A 23,437-nucleotide genomic window follows, 5' to 3' on the forward strand; every position below is an offset into this window, starting at 1 on the left:
GGAGGAGGAGGGGCTTTCGTGTGTCAGCCCAGCCCGCCCTCCTGCTGTCTGTTCGGGGTTTGGAGGCGAGGCGAGGGGCCGCTTTCTGTGCGCCGCCGCTTGGGTGAAATCGAGGGAGGAGAGCGGTCAACATGACGAGCAACATCAGGTACAAAAGCCGCATCCCGGTTAAAACAGGTGAGCGTGCTTTCTGGTTTTTATCTTCAGCCGTCTGATTATTGAGAGTCAATGCAATGATCGCTTCATGTTTCTGTCTCCCTGGGCGTCGCTCTGCATCCCTGCACCTGCGCCTCCTCCTCATCCATCCTGTGATGGCCAATAGAGGATAGCATAGAGGTAAGAGCCATCCTGTTCACGCATTTTATTTAAATTTATTTTTATTAGGTGCTGGAATGCCTTTTTTCTATAGTGCGTTGTCGGAGTATAGGTGCGCACTGGGAGGCTTGGGCTGCAGCTGCTCTAATATTTCGTTTCGTATGTCACATTTTGGTGTTTGATTTCTCGACGCGCGCGCGTTTGCCTGTCAGTTTTCTTAACGCAAGATGCTCTGAGGGCAGCCATGCCATCACAGGCTGAGCTGTGATCAGCAGACTGACGGGCGGAGGGGGGCTAGGTTTCATTTTTAGACGCGTATGTGGAGCAGGCCGGCGTCACGAGAGGCGAGCAGCCAACATGGTACTCAAAAGGCAGCATCCTCCCTCTCCATCCTCTCCTCCGCGACCCGCCGCTGCCTTGCAGAATTATTAGCGATTATCGGGGGTTGAGTCGAGCGATGGACTGACCTAATTGTCAACATTACATCAGAACAACTCATGATTACAGCCGCTGCTGCTGGGTGCCTTTAGTGAACCCTTCCTGACCATTGTTCGGCTCAGAAACACAGCTGCCACATAAGCCTGCAGGGGAGGTCGCTTCTCTGATGACCCTGGGCCTTCCCCCTCCTCCTCCTCCCCCTCTTCCTCTTGGCATGTAGTAGCTGATGACAGAGATTGGGTATGTGCATGTGCTGACTGTGCTTAGATGACTCAGCCAACCTGATCGTCATTAGATTTAAAGTATGCACCAAAAGTCTGGATGCTTTAGAGGTTAAATAAATAAATAAATAAATAAATAAAATGAGGAGAATAATTTACTGTTTATTTAAGCAGGAAAAAATAGGCATAATAGATACAACACATGAACACTTATGGCATATTTTATGTGTATGTACTGCATACCCATTATTCTACAGTTGCCAGTTTATTAGGTACACCTAAAGATAATGCAGAAGGTTGTTTTTTAATGCAGCAGTTGGTGGCACTGTTGAATTGAATTAAGATGTACTGATAGGTGTTATTTATACTTATTGCTATAAATACAAATAGTAAAAGAAATACCTCTCAGAAGTAACACAGTATGATTGAACAGCACCACAAGCTGCAGCCTCCAAAATGGCAAACAGTCAACAAACAGTAAACATTATATGCTTCATGAAAACTGTGTTTACTACAAGATCCTTAGGCTGCATTCATTTCAGCTAATACACTGATAGCTATGTAGATTCACAGTGCACAGTAGTGAGATGGCATACAACATATACTCGAACTGGGGACACTGAGATTACAGGCCAGCATCTTAATTCATTATGGGCCACCAGGTCACCACCAAATTGTTTATTATCATAAAATTTTATATTATTGAATCATTATGACTGATAAGTCGAAGTGAAAGCAGCATTTGACTCAGCACCTCTGATGTTGAGGCTTATCAAATTTCTTTTGGACAGGTTAATAAATAATCCTAAACTTGAATGTAAAAGTATTTGTTACGACAGCTGTCAAATAAATGTAGTGGAGTCAGAAGTAAAATATTACCCTCTGAGACATAGAGGAGTAGAAGTATAAAGTAGCACAGATTAGGAAAAAATACCTGAAAATTGTATTTAACGTCAAACCTTGCTAGGTAGCAACACTTTTAAGTATTTTGCTCCCCCCCCATCTTAATTTTTGTCCAGTGTTCATCAGTTGCCTCAATGGCCTCTGTCATCCTCTGTCGTCCTTTGTCGTCCTCTGGTGTCCTCCAGCGCCTCACTGTGAGCAGATATAAGCTGGTCAGGTTGCAGACAGATTTGCCTTTATCCAGAAACTCACAGTTGGACCAAATCCAGTAGTTGAAATGATTATGATCATATGACATCACCACCACAGCGCACACACAGACGTTGTGTTTTTATCACTTGTGGGGACATAGACTACGTATACATAGACTTACATTCATTTCCTGGACCCTTACCCTAACTAACCTTACCTAACCCATAACCCTATCCTCAGTCTTCACCCTAAAATTTAATGATTTACATTAAGGGGACCTGTATTTTGTCCCCATATGGGAGGTCCCCACAATGTGACTGTGCAAACAGATTTTTGTCCCCGCAACGTGATAAATACCAGGTCTCTCTCTCTCTCTCTCTCTCTCTCTCTCTCTCTCTCTCTCTCTCTCTCTCTCTCTCTCTCTCACACACACACACACACACACACACACACACACACACACACACATGCACGGACGCATGATCTTATGAGTAGATGCTGGAAACCTGGATTAGTGTGATTGTTGCAGAGTGGTGTGCTCGCAGATGTAGCTGTTGCAGTGTGTGCAGAAACAGTGGTGATCTAAAATAACAGTGAAAGCAGCTGTTGCCTTCCTTGTATAAATATCATCCACTCGTATAGTGATTCACTCCTGGGCCGCTTTTGGATTACTATACAGTTTTGGCACCTTGTGAGCTCTTCACTCCCACGTATTCCACTGCATCTGACCCTGTTGGACACTTTGAGAATAATATCTCATCCAGGCTGCGGAGGAGGAGCTGAAAAAAAAAAACGATGGTGCTCAGTGTGACTGACTGAAGGCTGAGATCAGAACTAATAATCAATCTTAAATCAATATTTTCACAACATTCCCTTCCCCGCTCCTCTTCCTCTTTCCACATCTCGCTCCCTCACGTGGGCCTAAACTTCCACTTCCTTCGCTGTGATATTACGTTGCCAGGCAACACTTCTCTGATGCGAAGGAGTGGACGATACCATCTGACCTACCCACAATCCTGTGTTGTGATTATTCTGCGTGTGGGTGGATGTTCGCTGAACATTTGCTCACAGAACAGAAACAGAGAGAAAATCACAATCAGTTAGCTGGAATACGTCACCCTGATACCGTGAAGCACACGAGGATCAAACCATCTTCAGAATAATGTGAATAATAGAATTGTAAAACATCCCATCCTGCCATTTGGGTTGTCAGGTTGTGGAAAATTTCTGGCTGCTGTTTGTCCTCCTCTATTGAGTTTCTTTGTCTTTTTAATCCACCTGACCTCTGACCCTTTGGAAACGTGTGCAGAGCATTTAGACCGAAGTCCCTTTTTTAACATATTAACACTCACAATTAAAGAATTTATGGATTATTGTGATAAAAAAAACTTTATTATTGACATTCATAATTACAGATTAATTACAAACTTTTCTAACTGCAGAGAGAGCGGTACCAATTTAAAGGTAACTTTGAGGAAATATTTTGGCATTATTGCACCTTGTTGCATCTGAAATGAAACAGCGCAGCGGTCACTTTACTTCCTGGAGCAGCGAACAGATGTTGGGTCAGATGCATTAGCGGCCGTGCATGTGTGCCCCTTCGCTTCAGACACACTCAACTCTCCTCTGCACCTCTCGCTTCACTCTTCCTGCATTACTCAACCCTCCCCTCACTCTTTAAACACTCTCTCTCTCTCTCTCTCTCTCTCTCTCTCTCTCTCTCTCTCTCTCTCTCTCTCTCTCTCTCTCTCTCTCTCTCTCTCTCTCGCTGCCACAGATGGGACCCTCACCAGCTCCCAGTGAGGACCAGCTGCAGACCAGCAATAGACGTATCCCAGGGGGTTGGGTGGGGTGTTGAAATGGGGATTTGAACCCCCTGTTGTAGTGGTTTTTCCAGCAGAAATCTCTAAAGAGAAGGAGAGAGTGGCTGATCCAATAAGTGTTGAACTTCTTTGATGAACTATTTAGTGAATTCATTTCCAGGTTTTGTCCTTCGTAGCTTTAAGGTTAGAGAATTCCCTTTTGCTCCTCACTGACTGCATCACATTTTACAGCTGGAAATATTCAAACTCAACCCGTCATTAGTTTGTCAAGACTGAGCCTACTCATGCCTCAGATATTTTTTTTATGGTGAGATGCAGTAGATAACAGCTTCACAGCCATGCTAGTGAAACTGTGAGGCTGGTACCTTGAGTTAAATGCTTCTGACCTCATGGTGGCGCTAGATGTAAAGTCAGGAGATCATCAGAGTCATTACAAATCATCCTGAGGGGAAGTTGTGAATGTGCCAAATTTCATGCCAATGTGTCTGGTCATTGCTGAGATATTTCTCTGAGTTCTACAAGTCAACCTCCTGGAGGCTCAAGAGGAAAGTTCACCAACATCTGTAGTATTATTCCTCTGAAGATCATGCACGTCTGTACAAAATTTCATTACCATCAATGTAAAAGTTGAGACATTTCAGTCGTTAGGCTAATAACACTGAATATACAGAGCTAGATCAGACCTCTGTGTATCATCCTGCAGTATGTTAAGAAAGCACAGGACACAATAACCTACTTTACTGAATGTCATGTAGGATGAAGCAGCTTCTGTCGTCTCTGTGTGTGAGAGAGTTTCTGCCTCTACAAGTTGTCTTTGCGGTGTTCGTCCTCTGTGACAGTCGGTGGCCTTGTTCAGGTGTTTGAGGAGTTTCTGCCCTGCGGTGTGTTCATATGCAGACACTGTCGTTATGTCACGCTGCAAACATGCATGTAATGCCTGTGATCCAGTCGAGTGTGTGTCGTTCTTGTGTTTGTCTTGTACCTGAAGCAGCTCACCACCTTTTCTTCTCTTCCTCTCTGGGTTTTACTCATAACGCTGCAGTGCTCGTCGTGTCTCGCCTCTGCACTTCAGGAAGCTTTTAGAGGTAACCTGCAGGCTGACCCAGATAGCAAAGGTCTTTGACAAAAATCTTTTCAAGCATTTTGTCGGCCTCGATATGTTTGGGATTACAAGTGCTTTGGAAATAGGGATCAGGAATCTGAGCAGTAATCCAATGAAGATTATTTCATAACTGTTCTCTGCGTATTAAGTCTGAATTGTACTTCAGTCAAGTTCATTTTGAATTGAAAACACTGCATTGTTACATTAAATTCCTATTAAAGCTTAATATTGGTTTCAACAACCTTTAGCTGATTGAACACTTCTTCTTAAGGTTCAGGGATTCTATATGTTTGTAATACCGTTCAAGGTTAGAGCCACAGTCACTGAAGAGATGGATGCTAAAACTGGGCTACAGCCAAGTGTCCTCCATTCAAGCAATTTTATTGTTGCCTGAGCAATTACATGCTGTCAGATTAGCATGTTGAAGAGCCAAGTGCATGCAAGCTTTTGCATCTCCAAGGAGAAAAAACAGAGGGGGAGGGGAGAGGCCGGGGGCTCAGGGTCAATTCATGTTGTTTTTATACCCCTCTCCTTCTGTCTCACCCACCCTCACCCCTCCTATCTACCCTTATCGCTCCCTCCCGCCCTCTCCTGCCTCACTTACTGGTCAGCAGGCAACAATTTGGCCGATGCAATCAGGGTTAATGGTGTGAAAGTGTCAGCTGGACGTCTGGGAGATGCAGAGAAGTCATCAGTAAAGGTCACCGCTCTTCACTGCTGCATCACAAGCCGTCTGGCCGCTTTCAGCCACGAACACACCACACAGTTTTCAGCCCAGTTACCATGATTTCACTGTGATGACTGAATATGTGCTGCGTACTGTCATTTCTGAAGTTGGCTATAGTTTTCATTGACCATCACTAGTTCCACTTTCACTTACTGAGAGTACATGGAGTAGCTTACTGTTATGGTGTTATGAAGAATATTGCACATACAAAAAATAACAAATGTTTCCTCTTACAGACAAAAAGTTTAAATCATAAGCAATAAAATGAGACATTGCCTAATTTAATACGTTGAGAATCATCATGTTGAAATGAAGATTCCTCATTGACCTTTTCAGACTGATGATACGGTGAGTAAACATTTTAATCAATACAGTCCTTTAAAGAGCTGTTTTTGCACTTCAGTTTTCTTGTAAGTCATGTAATGACACCTCTACATGAGGAAGATATTCTCGTTTTCCTCTGCACACTGTTGCGCAAAATAGAACACGTTGCCATGGATACTGCACATACGGTACAGTGTGCAAACACGTTAACCAATCTGAGGCGATTCTGTCGTACGAAGACAGAAACCTTGACTGTGTGTTTGTCTGTGAAAAGAAACTGAAAGTGTCTGAAGAGTGTTTTCACGGTCAGTCTTCTGTGGGTCTGTGTCGTAGCATCTCATCAGTGCAGCCTGGTGAAAGCACTTGGCAGCAGGGAATGATGGGCGCGCTGTTGGAGAACACTCATTCAGATTAGGTTTTGTATTTTTGCGTGTGTGTTTGTACCCCGGCAGTGCAGCTGACTGCTGCGGCCTTTTGACAGTTGTTTCCTTGAAGGCGATGGCTTTGTATGACTGAGAGGATGAGAGGAGGAAGCTGAGCGCTGCCTGCTGATTCTCATCTCTGGATCTTTGCAGGACCGTCCAACATATCAACTTACTGACAAACTAACAGACAAACAGAGCCATGGTGCATTTATCCACTAAAATAATACTGTGACAGCAAAGTTATCCAAGTGAATAATGCAGTAAGTAATCAAAGCAGTGGATACAAAGTGAATTTGGTGCTGAAATGATCAGTCGAACAAACCTCGAAACACAGAGTTTTCTTCACAAGCTCCTCACAGCTGCTGTCCTGCTTCCTGTCATTAGTCCTGACTCATGGTGTGTCCTTTAATGTCCCTCCACACCTGCCGTACACTCTAGCTTCCCTCTATGCCTGTGTTTGATCAGCTGGACAAGGCAAGAGACTTTGACTACTTAATCTCTCCTCAACAGCAGTGACCAGTCAGTGATTCTTACGATAGGCACTTTTTCTGTCGGGTACAAAACAGCAACTTTGACAATTTTGTGGCAAGTTTTCATCCTTTTTACGCAGATGAACAGGCAGTGACAGACTGAGGTGGATAACACCTGTATATACTGATACATCATGATGGTGACTGTAAGAATAACCAAACAATTGCCAAGATCTAATCTGGTTGTGTCTCGACTTTTGCTTTCAGCCAATAAGACCAGAACAAATGAGAGACTGACCCCTCAGCTACTTTACACCTGCCAGAATTTTAAACTGTGTTAATTTGTATCTACAGATACTAATCTGCCTCTGTGATCTAAAAAGCCCTTATTCCAAATCTCATCTGGTACCTTAACTTTTAACAAGTGTTTCCCTGGGGGGTAAAAGCAGTAACAGAGTGTGACCTTATGTGTCTTCATTGAGGTGAGGGGGTGAGTGAAAAAGATTATTCAAGACACAACTTCTTGGCTTCACTTAGTAACGAGACAATTGAACATAATGTTGAACTTGCAAGTCACAAAAGAAGTGTGACTGGCAAAGATTATATTTAGTCTCTCTGTGTGCTGGAGAAAGCGACAGCTGGCCATTGAGAAAGACTGAAGGTGGGGGGTTTAGCCGGAGGGCTATTGTAATACCATTTAAAGACATCTGTTCCTTTCTTCTATTCAGATCGACCCTCCCATCCCCTCCACACACACACACACACACACACACACACACACACACACACACACACACACACACACACGAGCACGCCCACACAGTCTTTCATGTCCATGTCCTACCATGAGCTAACCTCTTCATCTTGCATCAGCACCACCATGGCTGAGAAAACCAGGACTGGTTCTTCCCCCCTTAGAGGCATCAGTGGGCTCACACCATAAACTTTTCTATCTGACTCGAGTCATCTGTCTCCCCCCTGTGGTGTGGAGTGGGACTGTGACATCCTGTACGTGGCATCATCATGGGGTGTGCCTGTTTTGGGAAAGAAAAGGGGAAAAAACATATTTTATTTCAAAGAGCATTTAAGTTCTGCTGCCCACATCATGTATGAGTTGTACACACCCACACACACGCACTGAAATACACACACACACACACACACACACACACACACACACACGCAAACACACACACAGCTGTCACATCTGGAAGCAATCGACTGCAACCTCTACCATGAAATGCTCCTCGTTCACCTCTACACACACATACGCATACACACACATATGCACACACACATGCGCATACACAGTCATTCTCCTGCAGTAACCAGAGGAGATGACATGGTGACTGAACTCTTTTCCATTTTTTTCATCACAGTCTAGACCAGTACTTCCCAAACTCCTCCATGGCCACACATACCTCCTGCATGCATGTGCAGGTTTTTAGCTAGAAATGACACCGCGGACATCTGCTGGAAGAATTTATTTAAAGACCTATAAAAACAAATTGATTGATGTAAAACTTGACATATGTGACATGACATCAATAAGGCAAAGGAAGGAATTGTTTGACATTTGGAAATCTGCTTTTTTAATTGCTTTTGCTTGCCAGAGGCTGCTGGTTGTAGCACTGTTACTGTTACTGCAACTGTTACTTTTAATTGATGTAACGCATGCCTAAGAAAGTTTGAGGCTATGTTACAGTGTGGATAAATATTAGACTCAAAATAAACAATAAATACTGCTCTGACAGTCGATATTTTTTTATTTTGTGGCATCACGACGGTTTCAGCATGAACTCCTTCACCTTCAATCTCTCTCTAATGTAGAGATGCAGTCCAAAGTATTGACTGTCTGCACAAGAGGGCTTTGCTTAAGGTGAACCTGTGTAATTTTTGTTGCACAGCAGCCACTGTGTCCACACAATTATTAAAGGATAATGCTAAAAGTAGCGTAATAGTAGAGGAGATTTGTATTGTCAGCAAAAAAAACTCACCTACGAGAAAGTATTTTTTGGTTCTATGTGTGCAGATAACTGTGATCTGCAGTTTAAGTGCATATTTTACAGGCCTTTTAATGATTATTTCTTCTGTCTTGATACATTTAAAGATATAACATAAGAGGTAGTTTACTCAAGTACTATACTTAAGTACAGTTTAGAGGTATTTATATACTTTGGTTGAGTTTATGTTATGCTTTATATTTTCAGATTAAGCTTTTATATACAGTCCATTAAACCAAAATTAAACTCCCAACTCCCAACATTTTTGGATTGTGACCCCTTATCAAAAAAGCTGCTTGTGGCCCCTTGTCGTATTTGATGCTTATGAGTCGTTAGCAGTTCCACCAAAGAGACATTTCACCTCTCAGATGGTTTCATTTAAATTTATGTGTCACAACTTTTCTTCTTTCCTTTCCCATTAATCATCTCACATCCCCCCAGATTTATCTTGTGACCTTTTGGAGGGGCCCGACCTCCAGCTTGGGAACAGAGTAAACTTCCTGACATCATATAAAGTTATTAAAAACAACAATCAACAATGTAATTTATCAGACACATGGGGCATTTTTCTGCAGAATGAGTACTTTTACTTTAATTCTTTAAGTGCATTTTCCTGTTGGTACTTCTTTACTTCAATAAGATTTAGAATGCAGTATTTTTCCACTGTTTTATTGTTACTTTTATTTAAGTAAAGGATCAGTGTATTTTTTTTCCACCCATCAAAGTCTCTCTCTCTCTCTCTCTCTCTCTCTCTCTCTCTCTCTCTCTCTCTCTCTCTCTCTCTCTCTCTCTCTCTCTCTCTCTTCTTTTTCTTTAATGTGGTGAAACATTAATGAAAATAAGTAATTAAAAAATGCCACCCTTGGCTCATCTTTAAGGCACTTACCGTGAACCACAGGTCTAGATGATTCTCAGCAGCTTAACCCCACACCCCACACCCACCCACACCCACACACACACACACACACACACACACACACACACACACACACTCACACACTGACTTTTCCATCACTATAGTGGACATTACATTGGCTTACATTATGGGGACTTGCATTTTGTCCCTTTAAGGAAGTCGAGTCCCCACAATGGGACTGTATGAACAGATTTATGTCCCCACACATAGATCCACACGCACACACATACTCACATATTGACTAAACATTTGGATTGACAAGTTAATTTGATGGATAATCTGATAATCTCCCTCCGCAGGCCTGTACTTGCAGTGTTTGTGTCTTCATGTGTTTGTTTCTGAGCCACACTGCAGCTTTTGTCACTGTCAAGTTCCAGCAAGTTCTTTTCTGTTTCACATCTTTCTACACTGAGGTCGACGAAGCATCTACACTTTCTCTCTGTTCCTTCTCTTTCTGCCTTCCTTTGTGAGCCGGTGGTCATTTTTCCCAGTGCAGAGTTTTATTTTTCAACTGTCGGAGCTGGGGGAGGGAATACAGGCCGAATGAATGAGTTTCTTTTAGACCTTCGCTTCTTCCATCCCTCCCTTGTTTCCTCCCTTAAATTGCCACCTCTCTCTTACTCCCGCTCTCTGTTGCCCTCCCTGTCAGCGAGAATTCCTTCGTACCTGTCTGAACAGGGAGAGCCGGACTGCTCTAGGGCAGAAGAAAGAAAGAAAGAAAGATAGATAGATAGATAGAAAGAAAGAAAGAAATCAAGAGAGGGAAAGTAGGAGGAACAAAAGCCCATATTTAAAGAGCACAAACAGGAAAGAGGTGTGCTGAGACACTTTGGGAACGGACACAGAGCCGGAGACGAGTTTATCAAGGTCTCTGGGCTTCAGACTTGCTTTTTCCCGTTCCCTGCTGGGTTGTTTTTCAACTTTCTGAGAGACCCGTGGCTATTTCGGTCCGTCAGTGTCTGAGCGGTGTGGGATGGATGCCATCATGCTGCAAGAAAAACTGGTGGAACGGCTGCTGTGCCCACGAGTGAGAACAGCCAGGCAGAAGGTAAAAAAAAAATGGATTTCTGGGTAGAAATGGATGAAAAAAATTTCATGACTTGATATTTCATATCAGGGAATACTTTCTAAATGTATAGACAAGAAGCTGTAACACATGTGGACTCACTGACAGGTTTCGCTGTGACGGATTTACTGCTGACATTGATTTATCCTTTCTCTGAGTGTTTTTATGATTACTCATCGACTTATCTGCAGCTTTCCTCATACTCATTCCTCTGGCTCTCTGGCAAATATGTCTGCCATGCACTGTTTGCACCTCCTGTGGTTATTTTGTGTGATTGTGTTTTTGTAAATACAATCCTCACCCGAGGGGGCTGTCGGAAATGCCCATGACAAGTTATGACAGCCCAAGAGAGCGCTGGCTGTGTGCTTGGCTCGTGCGTTTGCAGAGGGGGAGAAAGAGCTTTTCAGCTCTGTTGAATGTAGCTTCTGTCTGTGTGGGTGAATACTCTCCATGGGCCTCGAGTGTGTATTTATATCTACACATGGCAGGACGGACTGTTGGGTAAAGATGACGTCCTGCCAGATGCAGCACAGACAACCTGCAGGACTGAGAGCTACTGTCTGACACAGAGAGAGACTGGTATCCCGTGGTTCTCTTTGTGTGTCTCTGTGAGCGTTTTAGTGGAAACTCTGAGACGCTGGTTATTCCCAGCAGCTCACAGAGGAATGCCGTGCACGTGTTTTTCCACGCAGTTGTAGGTTTTCTGTATTACAGACGCCGTCTGTCTGTTGTGGTCATTTTATTGCATCAGACGCTGCCAGATGCGTTTTGTTTTCACATCAGACGCCCTCTGAGCTCTCGAAAGTCATTTAGTGTCTGTTTCCAGTTTAAAGCGAATGGTCTGTGATGTATGATCATAGAGGTGAAACAATTAGTTGAATTGAAATGAATTCATTTTGATAATCAGTCATTTTTATAACGTTTCAAGCAAAGATTTCTCATCATCTCTGTTTCTAGTTTCTCAGATGTGAGGATGTGTAACTGTTGCTTGTGTTTTGCAGTGTTGGAAGGGGTAAAAGTAGCAGTACCACAGTGTAGAAATACTCTCTTACAAATAAAAGTCCTGCATTTAAACTTGACCCATGACGAAATCATATTTATTACTGGATTATCATTTTTGATGCATGACTGTGCAAAGGTGGGGCTCATGTAAATTGCCCAACCAAAACACATTGAAGGGATATAAACTCTTAATCTCATCTTTACTTCTACCGTTAAATCATCATTTATTTGTTGATCATGTTTTGCATTATTCATCTGAATCTGCAAAGTAACCAGTCACTAAAGCTATCAAATAAATGTGCTATACTAGAAGTACAAAGTAGCAGATAATGGAAATACTCACAAAATTGATCTTAAGTACAGTACTTAAACGCAGTAAATTTACCAGTACTCTTGTGTTACAGTAAACACAATCATTTTTGGTCTGATTGTTCAAACAACTTGAAAACATCACCTTATAAGATTCATATTTTTCACTCTTCTCTTACTTTCAATTGGCCAAACAATCAGTTAATCAATAATTTACGCCTACAATTAACAGTTATTTTTATTATTGATTCATCTGCTCATGGTTTTCCCCCCTAATGGATTAACTTGGTCTAAAAATGTCAGATGATGACAAATGCCCAACATGAAGAAAAGCAACAAATCTTCACAGTTGAGAAGCTGTCGCTCGAGAATATTCTGAGTGTTTGCTTGAAATGTTCTTGAAACAATTAATCAATTATCAACATGGCTGCCTTTCAACCGACTGTTAGATTGATCGACTGATTGCTTCAGCTCTACAATAACTGTTAGATATAAATTATCATTACTTTCTCTCTTAAAGTATGAATGAATACTAAAAATCTTCTTCTTCTTCTTCTTCTTCTTCTTCTTCTTCTTCTTCTTCTTCGTGTCCCTTTTTTCTGCCTCAGGAGAAGCAGTATGTTGGTTTTGCGACTCTGCCCAACCAGGTCCACAGGAAGTCTGTGAAGAAAGGCTTTGATTTTACGCTGATGGTGGCAGGTCAGTTCGAGCTCAAAGCTACACACATGACAGAAAACTCAACTTACACTCAGTTGCCAGTTTATTAGGTACACCTATAGCTAACACTGATGCCGTCTGACACAACAGCCCTGCAGTTAATCTTACTTTCATTAAGGGTAGAATTACTTTTAAGGAGGTTCAAGGTGATTCAATTTGGATTTAGTTGACATACATTTTGACCTGCTCTGTGTGTGTGTGTGTGTGTGTGTGTGTGTGTGTGTGTGTGTGTGTGTGTGTGTGTGTGTGTGTGTGTGCTACAGGAGAGTCTGGTATGGGTAAATCCACCCTGGTCAACAGCCTGTTCCTCACAGACCTCTACAAAGACAGGAAGTTACTGAATGCTGAGGGTGAGTCTTTATGCTCTTCATCATCTCTCTGTATTACTGATGATGAATGCACTGCGCTGTCAGTGACGGCACCCTGAGCTCTGGGGTTTGAGGCAACATTTAGTGCTGCAGTTCGTCTTCTTTAGTGGGAGCATTTACATGAATTTTGCTCAGAATGAAATACTGTCTGATGATACTCTGTCTATATATTTCTTATTGTCAGTGAATCCCATGAAAAACCAAAATGAACAATGAATTGATCCATTAAAAACACATGAATGAGCCACTTAGTTGCACTTAGTGTGACATATAATATAATATTATAGTGAGTGTGAGCACTGCAGTCTATTCTGACTCAATCCCACACATCAGTAGCTTGACGGCTTCAGCTCTTCTTAAATCCATCACCAAGTTTGTGTGTAAAATCCCTCTCAAGTTCTTATTAGTTATTAGTTTCTAGTTATTTACTGAATCAGGTTGGACTAACTTCAGAAATGTCTCAGCTTTGTTTTATTCATATATGCATCCAAAAGAATTCTGTGTGTTTCAGTGGGTAATATTGATCCAGGAAATATCAGATTATCCAAACTAATCACCATCTGACATTTCTTGGAAAACATTTTCTAATTTGAGGTATATTTTATGATCTTTGGGAAAAGTATTTTCAAATTTCCCTGGTTTGCAGGTCAGATGTTTCAGCCTTACTTGATATTAGATACCACTTTTACTCTTAACTAAGTGGCTAAGTGGCAGATAACATTGGTATTAGTTCACTTAGCGATGAACCTATTACACCTTGAAAGTCACTGGGTGTAATTATTTAGTAACCGCTAATCTCTACGTAGTACCTAGTTTATGTAGTGCAACCTGTTTTAATTCAGTGAAGCATTAACACATTAGAATTAGGCTTAGCTGGTACAACCGGGTCTAGAGAACCAAATATGTATTAATCCGCCACTGAAAGTAGTCCACAACGATTGTAGTCTATGTAGTCCTGTTTGAGTAATGTTTGATAAACACCTGGTCGTGTAGTATTGAGAAACATTGTTAATTTTGGTATAGGATTATAGGGTTATAGGATTTATTGACAATAACAAAAATATATGTAGAATATCAGGAGCCTTAGCCATTTAATGTCAAGTGCATTGGAAAGTAACTTTGAAATAAGTTGAATAATGTCCACAGAAATACAATCAAAACCTTGAATTATTGCATCAGGGCTCATTTGGCATCATTCACTGCCTTGTTCCACATTATCCCCGGCCTGCTGTTTCAGCTGCTTTTCCTCATTTTCTCCCCCTCACCTTCTCCCTCTCTGTGTCGATGCCTTTCAGAGCGCATTAATCAAACTGTGGAGATCATCAAACACACTGTAGACATCGAGGAGAAAGGAGTCAAGCTCAAGCTGACCATCGTAGACACGCCGGGGTTTGGAGACGCCGTCAACAACAATGAGTGGTGAGCTGGAAGACCTGCTAGTCTGACGTGTGCCTGATTCAGCCTGCTCGCTTGAATTCACGGAGTCTGGATGAGCTGTTCATGTGGTCTGTGGTGTGTGTGTGTCTGTGTCTGTGTGTGTGTGTGTGTGTGTGTGTGTGCCCTAGCTGGAAGCCGATCACAGACTACATAGATCAGCAGTTCGAGCAGTACTTCAGGGATGAGAGTGGGCTGAACAGAAAGAACATCCAGGACAACCGAGTCCACTGCTGCCTCTACTTCATCCCTCCGTTTGGGCATGGGTAATAACACACACACATACAAATAATTAGGATTAATGCAGTGAGCCTGGGTGTGGAGAGACAACTCAAACAACACCTTTTCTTGTTTTTGCAAGGAGTCATCAGTTAAACCTGTTTTACTTTGCAGGACTTTAATCACGTCACTCTCGGTGCTCACTCTGGATTTCTTTCCACAGGCTGCGCCCAGTGGATGTCGAGTTCATGAAGGCTCTGCATGAAAAAGTGAACATAATTCCACTCATTGCAAAAGCTGACTGCCTCACGCCCAATGAGATAAAAAAGCTCAAGGACAGAGTGAGTCGCAGCTCCACAGTGAATTCATAATGTTTTAATGTACGCAGTACACTGTAAGCCACTGTAAGCACTGTTCTGATTTGTCTTTGTGTGTGTGTGTGTGTGTGTGTGTGTGTGTGTGTGTGTGTGTGTGTGTGTGTGTGTGTGTGAATGTGCAGATACGAGAGGAAATAGACAAGTTTGGGATCAAAGTGTACCAGTTCCCCGAGTGTGACTCCGACGAGGATGAAGAGTTTAAACAGCTTGACAAAGAGCTGAAGGTGAGTCTGGACAGTTGGGCCACAGATTGAGGTCATTTCACCTCTCTGTGGTTTATTTTTTTGCTCAGGGTCACAGCCAGAATTTTACAGACACACCTCTCAGAAAATATGGACATGACGCCAAAGAGAGTTATTCATTTATTCATGTTATTAGCTGAAGAGTAGTCAAATCAATACTACTGCCTGTGTCTAAAACACCCACCTGACCTTGGTGCTCTCAAAGGTCACTAACCCCTGTTGAGGTATCTGCCTCTAAATCTTCTGCCTCCACACCGATACAGTGGAGGTGAACAGAGTTTCGTTTTTGCTCCTCAAAGCACAGCATGTCTTTCCAGAAACAGTTCTTCCTTTGAATTGTGTTGTAGTGTTTTACAGCGAGGTGTGGGTGTGCGAGACTTCCCTCACCTTCAAAATATTTGGGGTGGTGGCAGAAATCTCAAAGATAGATATTTCAAAACTTGGGCACATAAAACTGCAATTACCTGCATGGCTGAATGTCACGTATTCATTGGTGTGCAGGTGTAGCGAACGGCATTATTACCTGCTGCACTGCATTGTATGCGCTGCTGGAGTGGAGCCATGTTAACGTTATTGGTTCCACCTGTGCTTCTCCTTCTTTGACAAGCTGACTTGGAGAGCAGTCAAGAAAAATAAATGTTCTGATGCTAGCAAGCTTTATTCAGCAGGTGAAATGACACGTAAAGTATGATGTGGTCAGATTTGAGGAGGAAGGAAAGAGACAAAGATTTGTCTACCAAACATATTCAAAGTGTGGAAAAGGCAGTCTTGTTCTTAGGTTTGCCGTCGACAGAGCCGTGTCATGTGTGGTTTATGAGTTTTATGTGGTTTATGTGGTTTAAGAGCAAAGAGGAGATGTGCAGTTTGTGCTCTTGATGACGTTACATCAGTAACATTCAGCGTGGCTCTTTTGGAACGAGTTTCTCAATCTTGTTGCTGGTTGAAAAAATGCTGTCAGTTGATGTGGTGGGGAGACGTGACATAACCTGCATGGCAGAAAACGTTTGAGTACTACTGCACCAGATTTTTACGCGTCTCAACACTTAAGGTCACGCTTGTCTTGAGCTGCTCAGTGGCTTTTTGTGAACCTGTAAAACTCTGTGAAGTTGCACCAGGGCTCGGCATGCTCAGCTTTCTGCAGAGATAAAGGTTAAAAAAACCAACCCACCCTCATGTGCCTGTGCAGGAGTGCACCCCGTTCGCAGTGATCGGCAGTAACACAGTGGTGGAAGCTCGGGGGCAGAGAGTGAGAGGGAGGCTGTACCCCTGGGGAATTGTTGAAGGTATGTTCATATGGCACCGTACAAATTAGACACAGTTTGAATGTCATAGCATGGCATTGTTATTAATTTGACATGTTTCTTTGCTCAGTGGAGAATCAGTCGCATTGTGACTTTGTGAAACTGAGGAACATGCTGATTCGCTCACACATGCACGACCTCAAAGACGTGACCTGCGACGTCCACTATGAGAACTACAGAGCGCAGTGCATACAGGAGATGACCAGGTGGGTGGAAACGTCAGAGAGAGGCGCAGTGGAAACGTTTCAGATAACGGCTGTTGTTTGCAGATTTCAGTACAGATTTGCCTGCTTCACCTCTTTTCACCTCCTCCTCCTCCTCCTCCTCCTTAGTAAACTGGCTCAGGACAACCGTATGGAGAGTCCCATCCCCATCCTGCCGCTCTCCACCCCAGATGTGGAGACTGAGAAACTAATCAAAATGAAAGATGAGGAGGTATGAGGCAGCTGTTTGACCAAACAGTGAATGTTTTGATTTCTGTTTCATGAATGTATCCTCGATGAGTCACAGGTCAACAAGTCTGTGCTTCAGTCTGTAGTCTACACTGTGAGGTGTAGTATGATATCCATCTCACAGTACAAGCATAGATGGCTGCTAAGCTCTCTGTGAAATGGTTGCATGAAACTGATTCACTAGAGAGAATTTCATGTACCATAAACTAATTCAGGAGTTGATCTAACTAGTACTTCAAATACATTTTGCTGATAATACTAGCATTTTCCCAAATAAGGTTTTGACTTTTGTTTGTAGTGGAGTATTTTCACAGTGTGCTACTCTTACTTTTGTTGAAGTAAAAGATCGGAATACTTCTTCCAACACTGCTAGTAACACTTGTTTTTGCTGTTACAATAATTACTACATAATGACATAAGAGAAAATTAGATTAGATTTAACTTTGTCATTGTACTATGTGCAGTTGAACAACTATCTGAAAGAGAAAATGTGTGTATATTTGGTAATAATGCACAGAATAAACAGTAAGGGATAGACATGAATGTGCTGATATATACTGCACAGTATTGACAGTATGAACACTGTGAAATGCAAACTGTTGCATGTACAAAGAGTTGTATTTTCATCTATAATACATACACCACAATCGATGATATTAACATTTCATTAATTTAAAATTGTAAAAATTGAAAAAAAAGAAACATAAAACAAATGCAGAATCTAACATTGTAACATAAACATACATACAAATACAAAAATATACACGTAAACAGTTAGATCTCATTGTCCTCTGAAACACAAACCTGCTTACTGTAAATTAAATGTAAAATATAAAATGAAATACACACTGTACAACCTGGATATAGAAAAACGTCTGCGAACAATATACAGCCTGATATGTCAAATACATTCAAAATCACATTTAACATATACTGTAATCGAGTTAATGATCAATATTCAAAAAGAAAGAAAGAAACATACCAAGTCATCCTGTCAGTTCATTTTCTCACTGCAATCTGCACCGATTCATTAACTTAACATGTTGTTTGTATGTATTTACACAGTACACATACATACATACATACATACATACATACATACATACATACATACATACATACATACATACAGTACCATAAGTGAAATGCAGGTGTCTTTTTTCAACTGATAAATATAAAATATTTTCCCCATTTGGCAGCACATTTACTCCAGTATTTCTGAATTATTGGTCACCCCACTCAATATAAATTTAAATGCACAGCAGTGATTATTATCTTTCAGCCAGAGTCTGTATGATTTTTAATCTATTCGAAGATTGAACACACACACACACACACACACACACACACACACACACACACACACACACACACACACACACACACACACTAGCCTTAGATTCATCTGTGCTTTCAAGGTGAAACGCTGTCAGTTCTCCAAGTCATCTGAGCTGTTCAGGTGAGCTTGACCAAGCGCTCCTCTCTGTCTGCAGCTGAAGAGGATGCAGGAGATGCTGAATAAGATGCAGCAGCAGATGCACGACAAAGACCAGTGATGTCTCCCGGAGCAGAGCTGGGCTGCAGCGCCGCCTACTGTTTCTCCTCTGAACGACAGTGAGACCTTCAGACGTTGAACATGGATATCATGTGTTAGTGGCAACTCTGGCTGTACATTTATCCTGAGTTTGGTGCTTTGTATAGTTTGTCTGCCTGGAGGGTCGTTTGTCAGAGGGTTTTTTTTCCTTTGAAACTATCCGTTTGCCCACTTTGAGCCCCCCGCTGTGGTTTAACAGTCTTAACATATATAATATAAATGCGTAATTTAAATTACTACTCAGTGTATCTAATTTATAAATGCAATGCTAAACTTTTTGGATATTTTGTCAGGGTATGAACATGTGTGCTACAAGATGTTTTGTAAAGAAATTAAGGTTGTTGGTGATGTTTAAATTTGAACATGGATATTGTTTTTTTATTATATGTTTGCAAGTGTGTGTTTGAGTGGGTGAGTGTACGTATTTCTCTGATATCAGCAGGTGTCCGTCCATTAAACTCCCATGTGTCTTTTTGACTTTACTTTTGTTAAAATCCAACTTTTGCTCTTGTTGATTTACTCTTGGATCCTCATAAATACCTTCATGTGACTTTTTTTCATATATGGCAAGTCAAAATATCCTCTCCCAGCATTTTTCTTTGTGCTGGCTGAGCTGAAAATGCACTTATTGCCAGTGGCGAACTGTGAATGGAGAGCCTTTGACATAATGAGGGGGTTGGTGCGGTACAAGGGTGCATGTCGAGCATGCTGCCATTACTCATATCCGCTCAACGCTGTGGGCCTATTTTTATCGCTTTATAGCCGATGCCCTGTGCTTGTATTAAAATGCATCATGACCTACAGTCTGCTTTGACGGTAAAAATAGATCAATAATGAGGAGCAAATACTGTGTCTGTGCTTCTGTGTTCTCTCCTTGGAATTGAGTTGCTGCATTCTGCCAGTGAAGATGTGTGTCCTGTGTGTGAGTTAAGATTTTTGAATGTGTGTGTGAGAGAGAGAGAGAGAGAGAGAGAGAGAGAGAGAGAGAGATGTGATGCTGAGGAGCAGTACATATTTTGCCTGAAGTCTGTGAGCTCAGCCTGTGCCCCATTTATAAAGGTGTGACAAATAAACTCTTGTTTCTCGTCAGCCTGCCTTCACTGCGTGTGCATTGTTTCTCTGGAGCTCGTAGAGTTGAACGTTAAGTTCCAGTGAGCGCAGCAGGACATCCTCTGTCACATCCGGCTGTCAGAGTCTGAACAGCACAGCTCAGAGCTGGAGCTGCTGCAGGATCATTATCTGCTGATTCATGTTTATCTCCTGCAGCCATTCTTCCTCTGCAATGCACATATGCCATCTTCTCCCTGTCAGTCAGAGGAGACACAAGCAGATTTATCTTTACTTTGAATGATAGACATGTCTATTTACTGTTAGAGGACTTTGACTCACAGATGTTTGAGTTATTTGTAATACTCAGTCTCAACGTAACCCTTTAAAACTATGAAAGTGATACCATCAAAATATACAGAATATATAGAATGACCACTTTCAGACTGATATATATTATTGGATTCTAATCATTGATGCATTCATGTGTTACATCACTTTAATGTTGAAGCTGGTATTTACTTAATATGCTGCTGGGTAGCTTGTGAATTTCCACCTGACAGTCAATGAAGTTATATCTTAACCTATAATAACATAACATAGCACACCATCCTTTATTTGCTCATTGGATTTTGTACCATTAATCTGATTCTGCAACGTAACTGACATATTTAGATACATGTAGTGGAGTAAAAAGTTCAATATTTGCCTCTGAATTGTAGTAGAGTAGAAACAGAAAGCAACAGAAAATGGAAATACTCAAATAAACTACAAGTACCTAAAAACTTGTAACAGTGTTTGAAATATGCTTTATTTTACTGGTCTGAAATTCCTAATAATTTTCTAGGATATAACCAATCTGGCACTTATTATAGGGAAAGTAGGTAGAACGTCTTTAATTGAATCCAACTCAATATTCATTCATTTATCATTTATTATTGGAAATTTGTCCTTGCATGTTGATCTGACTGCTGTAGTCTGACTAAAACACTATCTATGTTACACCAGCATTTAATTTAATTTAAAAAACTGTCTCTACTTTATCTCTAATTAGGTTTATGTGAAGGGGTGTGCAAAAGGCTGACATAACGCTGTCATAACCATGAAGTGTTGTTAAGTATTATTCTGTCAATTTAGATCATTTTTAAGGAGGGTTAGGGTTAATTGACTGAGTAGCATTTAATGTCAACAGCATGTTCATGTCAGCCTCATGCACACCTCTCCAAATAAAGTGTTACTCTAATTAGTACCAAAGCACTTCCTGGAGATTCATTAGAAAGGAGGTCCTCTAAAATAACCAGTTACTGAGAGACTTCCCTGCTGGATGTCTCTCGTGTGTGTTTGTGTGTGTGCACGCTGCACGTGTGCATGTGTGTTCATATTTGACAGTGGTCTTTATCAGTGACTGCCAGCTGGCAGTAACACACGCTCGGCCTCTCAGAGCAACCGTAAAGACGCACAGTCCTCTCCTGAAGACGCGCGGCTCTGAAGGTAAATGACTCTCCTCACACATTATTCAGACTTGAGTTCTGTTGTTGTCTTTAACGTTATTCACACTGAAACAGGGTTTCCAGACCCATGGCCTACTTTCTTGCTCTCAAAACATCCCAGAAATTAGAGAGGTGTTGTGTTGGCGTGTGAAGTTCAGTTTGGCAGAGTTGCTCTGCTCTGTTTTTAAAAGATGATGGACGGAGCCTGTAGATGATCAATTTCAAACTGTTTGTCTTTGCTTTGTACTCCTGTCTGATTAGGAGATCTGACAAGGGGTCTCAGCCACAGACTGTATAGTCCTGCCCTCGAGGTTGGGTGTGTTGACACCAGTGGTTCACTGTAACGAGGTACATTTACTTAAGTACTCTACATAAGTACACATTTTTGTACTTTACTTGAGTCTTTTCATACCTCTTCTACTTGTACTGTTTAGTTTCACAACATTTATCTGACAGCTTTAGTTACAAGTTACTTTACAAATTACAAGCGTGCACACAAAACATATGAAGAGGTTAAAAAATATTATGCTCTGTTATCAATTAAACTAAACCTGTCAGTGTTGTGGGTTCAGTACAGCACAGCTGAAACATCTGGCAACTGTTTGATCATCATTTTAGTCATTTTTCACAGTTATTATGCAAAAGTGCTTGATGTATTCCAGCTTTGCAAATATGAACATTTCCTGCTTTGGCTTTTAATTGTTTTAAGAATTTCATTTTATTTTTAATAATTTCAGAATTGCGTACTAAAATTGACTGTGTCAATTTTGGCTCTGAGACCTTGTGGTTGACATAGTTCAAAAGTAGCACATGATGCAATTAATCAGGTCTCTTCTCTTCTCTTCTCTTCTCTTCTCTTCTCTTCTCTTCTCTTCTCTTCTCTTCTCTTCTCTTCTCTTCTCTTCTCTTCTCTTCTCTTCTCTTCTCTCCAGTGATTGGTCACCATGACGGGGCTTCTGCTCCTGTGTCTGCTCCTCTTGTTTGGAGGTCAAAGGTCATTAGCATGCCCCCACCTTTGCTCCTGTCACAGCAGTCAGGTGAATTGCAGCAGTAGGTCTTTCACCTCCTCCTCGCTGCCCACCCGGTTCCCTGCTGGGACCACCGATCTCCGTCTCCACAACAACCTGCTCAGCAGCCTCCCTAATGGGCTCCTGGATGATCTTCCCTCCCTCCGCTCCGTCTCCCTTTACGGTAACCCTTGGGTATGTGACTGTGGCATCCTCTACTTGCGAGCCTGGCTCCTGCGGCAGCCTGCCACCCTCAAGTCACACCTTGGTGTCAACTGCAGCTCCCCTCCCAGCCTGAGAGGGCGGCTGGTGGTGTATTTAACCGAGCAGGAGGTCCTGGAGTCCTGCCACTACTGGTACTGTGACCTGGCTTTCGCCTCGCAGGTCTGTCTGTGTGTGTTTGTAATAATGCAGGCGGCTCTGCTGGTGGCTCTCCTTGTGTTCCTAAGGAAGTTTGAGAGGTTGTCCAAAGAGGCGAGGAGAACCACAGAGGAGAGCTTCACAGCCGGGGAGGGTCTGAGGGAGAACGAGTATGCACATTTAAAGGACAGCAGCATCTGAGATGGAGCTGTGATGTGTGATTGTTTGATGCGAAACAGGAAAAAGAGCTGTTATTTGCACACTAGAGATAAAATGTCTGTCACAGGATTTCGTGTTTTAGATTATAATTACAGGGCAGCACGGTGGCACAGCAGGTAGTGCGTGTGCCTCACAGCAAGAAGGTTGCTGGTTCGATCCCCGGACGGGGCCTTTCTGTGTGAAGTTTGCATGTTCTTCCTGTGCATGCGTGGGTTCTCTCCGGGCACTCTGGCTTCCTCCCACAGACCAAAAACATGCTTATTAGGTTAATTGGTGACTCTAAAATTGCCCCTAGGTGTGAGTGTGGATGGTTGTTTGTCTTGTGTGTTGCCCTGCGATCGACTGGTGACAGCTGGGATAGGCTCCAGCCCCCC

At 42.1% G+C, this 23,437-nt stretch overlaps 2 protein-coding genes across 3 annotated transcripts; both read left to right on the top strand.

The window, feature by feature from the left end:
- The first annotated feature begins 40 nt into the window (after positions 1-40).
- On the top strand, positions 41-20,036 carry septin5a (septin 5a). Of its 2 annotated transcripts, XM_070964983.1 has the most exons (12): positions 41-177; positions 323-336; positions 12,845-12,935; positions 13,217-13,303; positions 14,617-14,740; positions 14,887-15,021; positions 15,198-15,315; positions 15,474-15,575; positions 16,780-16,876; positions 16,965-17,100; positions 17,227-17,329; positions 18,840-20,036. In XM_070964983.1, exons 1-12 carry the CDS (start codon positions 132-134, stop codon positions 18,900-18,902), a joined length of 1,116 nt encoding a protein of 371 aa, XP_070821084.1. In that variant the 5' UTR covers positions 41-131; the 3' UTR covers positions 18,903-20,036. The 2 variants fall into 2 exon arrangements, with proteins under 2 accessions (XP_070821084.1, XP_070821083.1); XM_070964982.1 differs by lacking the exons at positions 41-177; positions 323-336 and adding an exon at positions 10,504-10,907.
- Positions 20,037-21,408: 1,372 nt separating this feature from the next.
- gp1bb (glycoprotein Ib platelet subunit beta) lies at positions 21,409-23,151 on the top strand. Its single transcript, XM_070964985.1, has 2 exons — positions 21,409-21,478; positions 22,410-23,151. The coding sequence occupies exon 2, from the start codon at positions 22,422-22,424 to the stop codon at positions 23,043-23,045; it is 624 nt and encodes a 207-aa protein (XP_070821086.1). The 5' UTR covers positions 21,409-21,478; positions 22,410-22,421; the 3' UTR covers positions 23,046-23,151.
- Positions 23,152-23,437: the final 286 nt, after the last annotated feature.

Source organism: Chaetodon trifascialis, chromosome 6, assembly GCF_039877785.1.
Source record: "Chaetodon trifascialis isolate fChaTrf1 chromosome 6, fChaTrf1.hap1, whole genome shotgun sequence".
NCBI classification, from domain to species: domain Eukaryota; kingdom Metazoa; phylum Chordata; class Actinopteri; order Chaetodontiformes; family Chaetodontidae; genus Chaetodon; species Chaetodon trifascialis.

Bases quoted from the DNA above. Each gene is read 5' to 3' on its own strand.
- septin5a (XM_070964982.1), top strand. From the start codon at position 10,833: ATGGATGCCATCATGCTGCAAGAAAAACTGGTGGAACGGCTGCTGTGC. The intron at 10,908-12,844 runs GTAAAAAAAAAA...TTTCTGCCTCAG, and splicing joins TGAGAACAGCCAGGCAGAAG to GAGAAGCAGTATGTTGGTTT. The intron at 13,304-14,616 runs GTGAGTCTTTAT...GATGCCTTTCAG, and splicing joins GAAGTTACTGAATGCTGAGG to AGCGCATTAATCAAACTGTG.
- gp1bb (XM_070964985.1), top strand. From the start codon at position 22,422: ATGACGGGGCTTCTGCTCCTGTGTCTGCTCCTCTTGTTTGGAGGTCAA.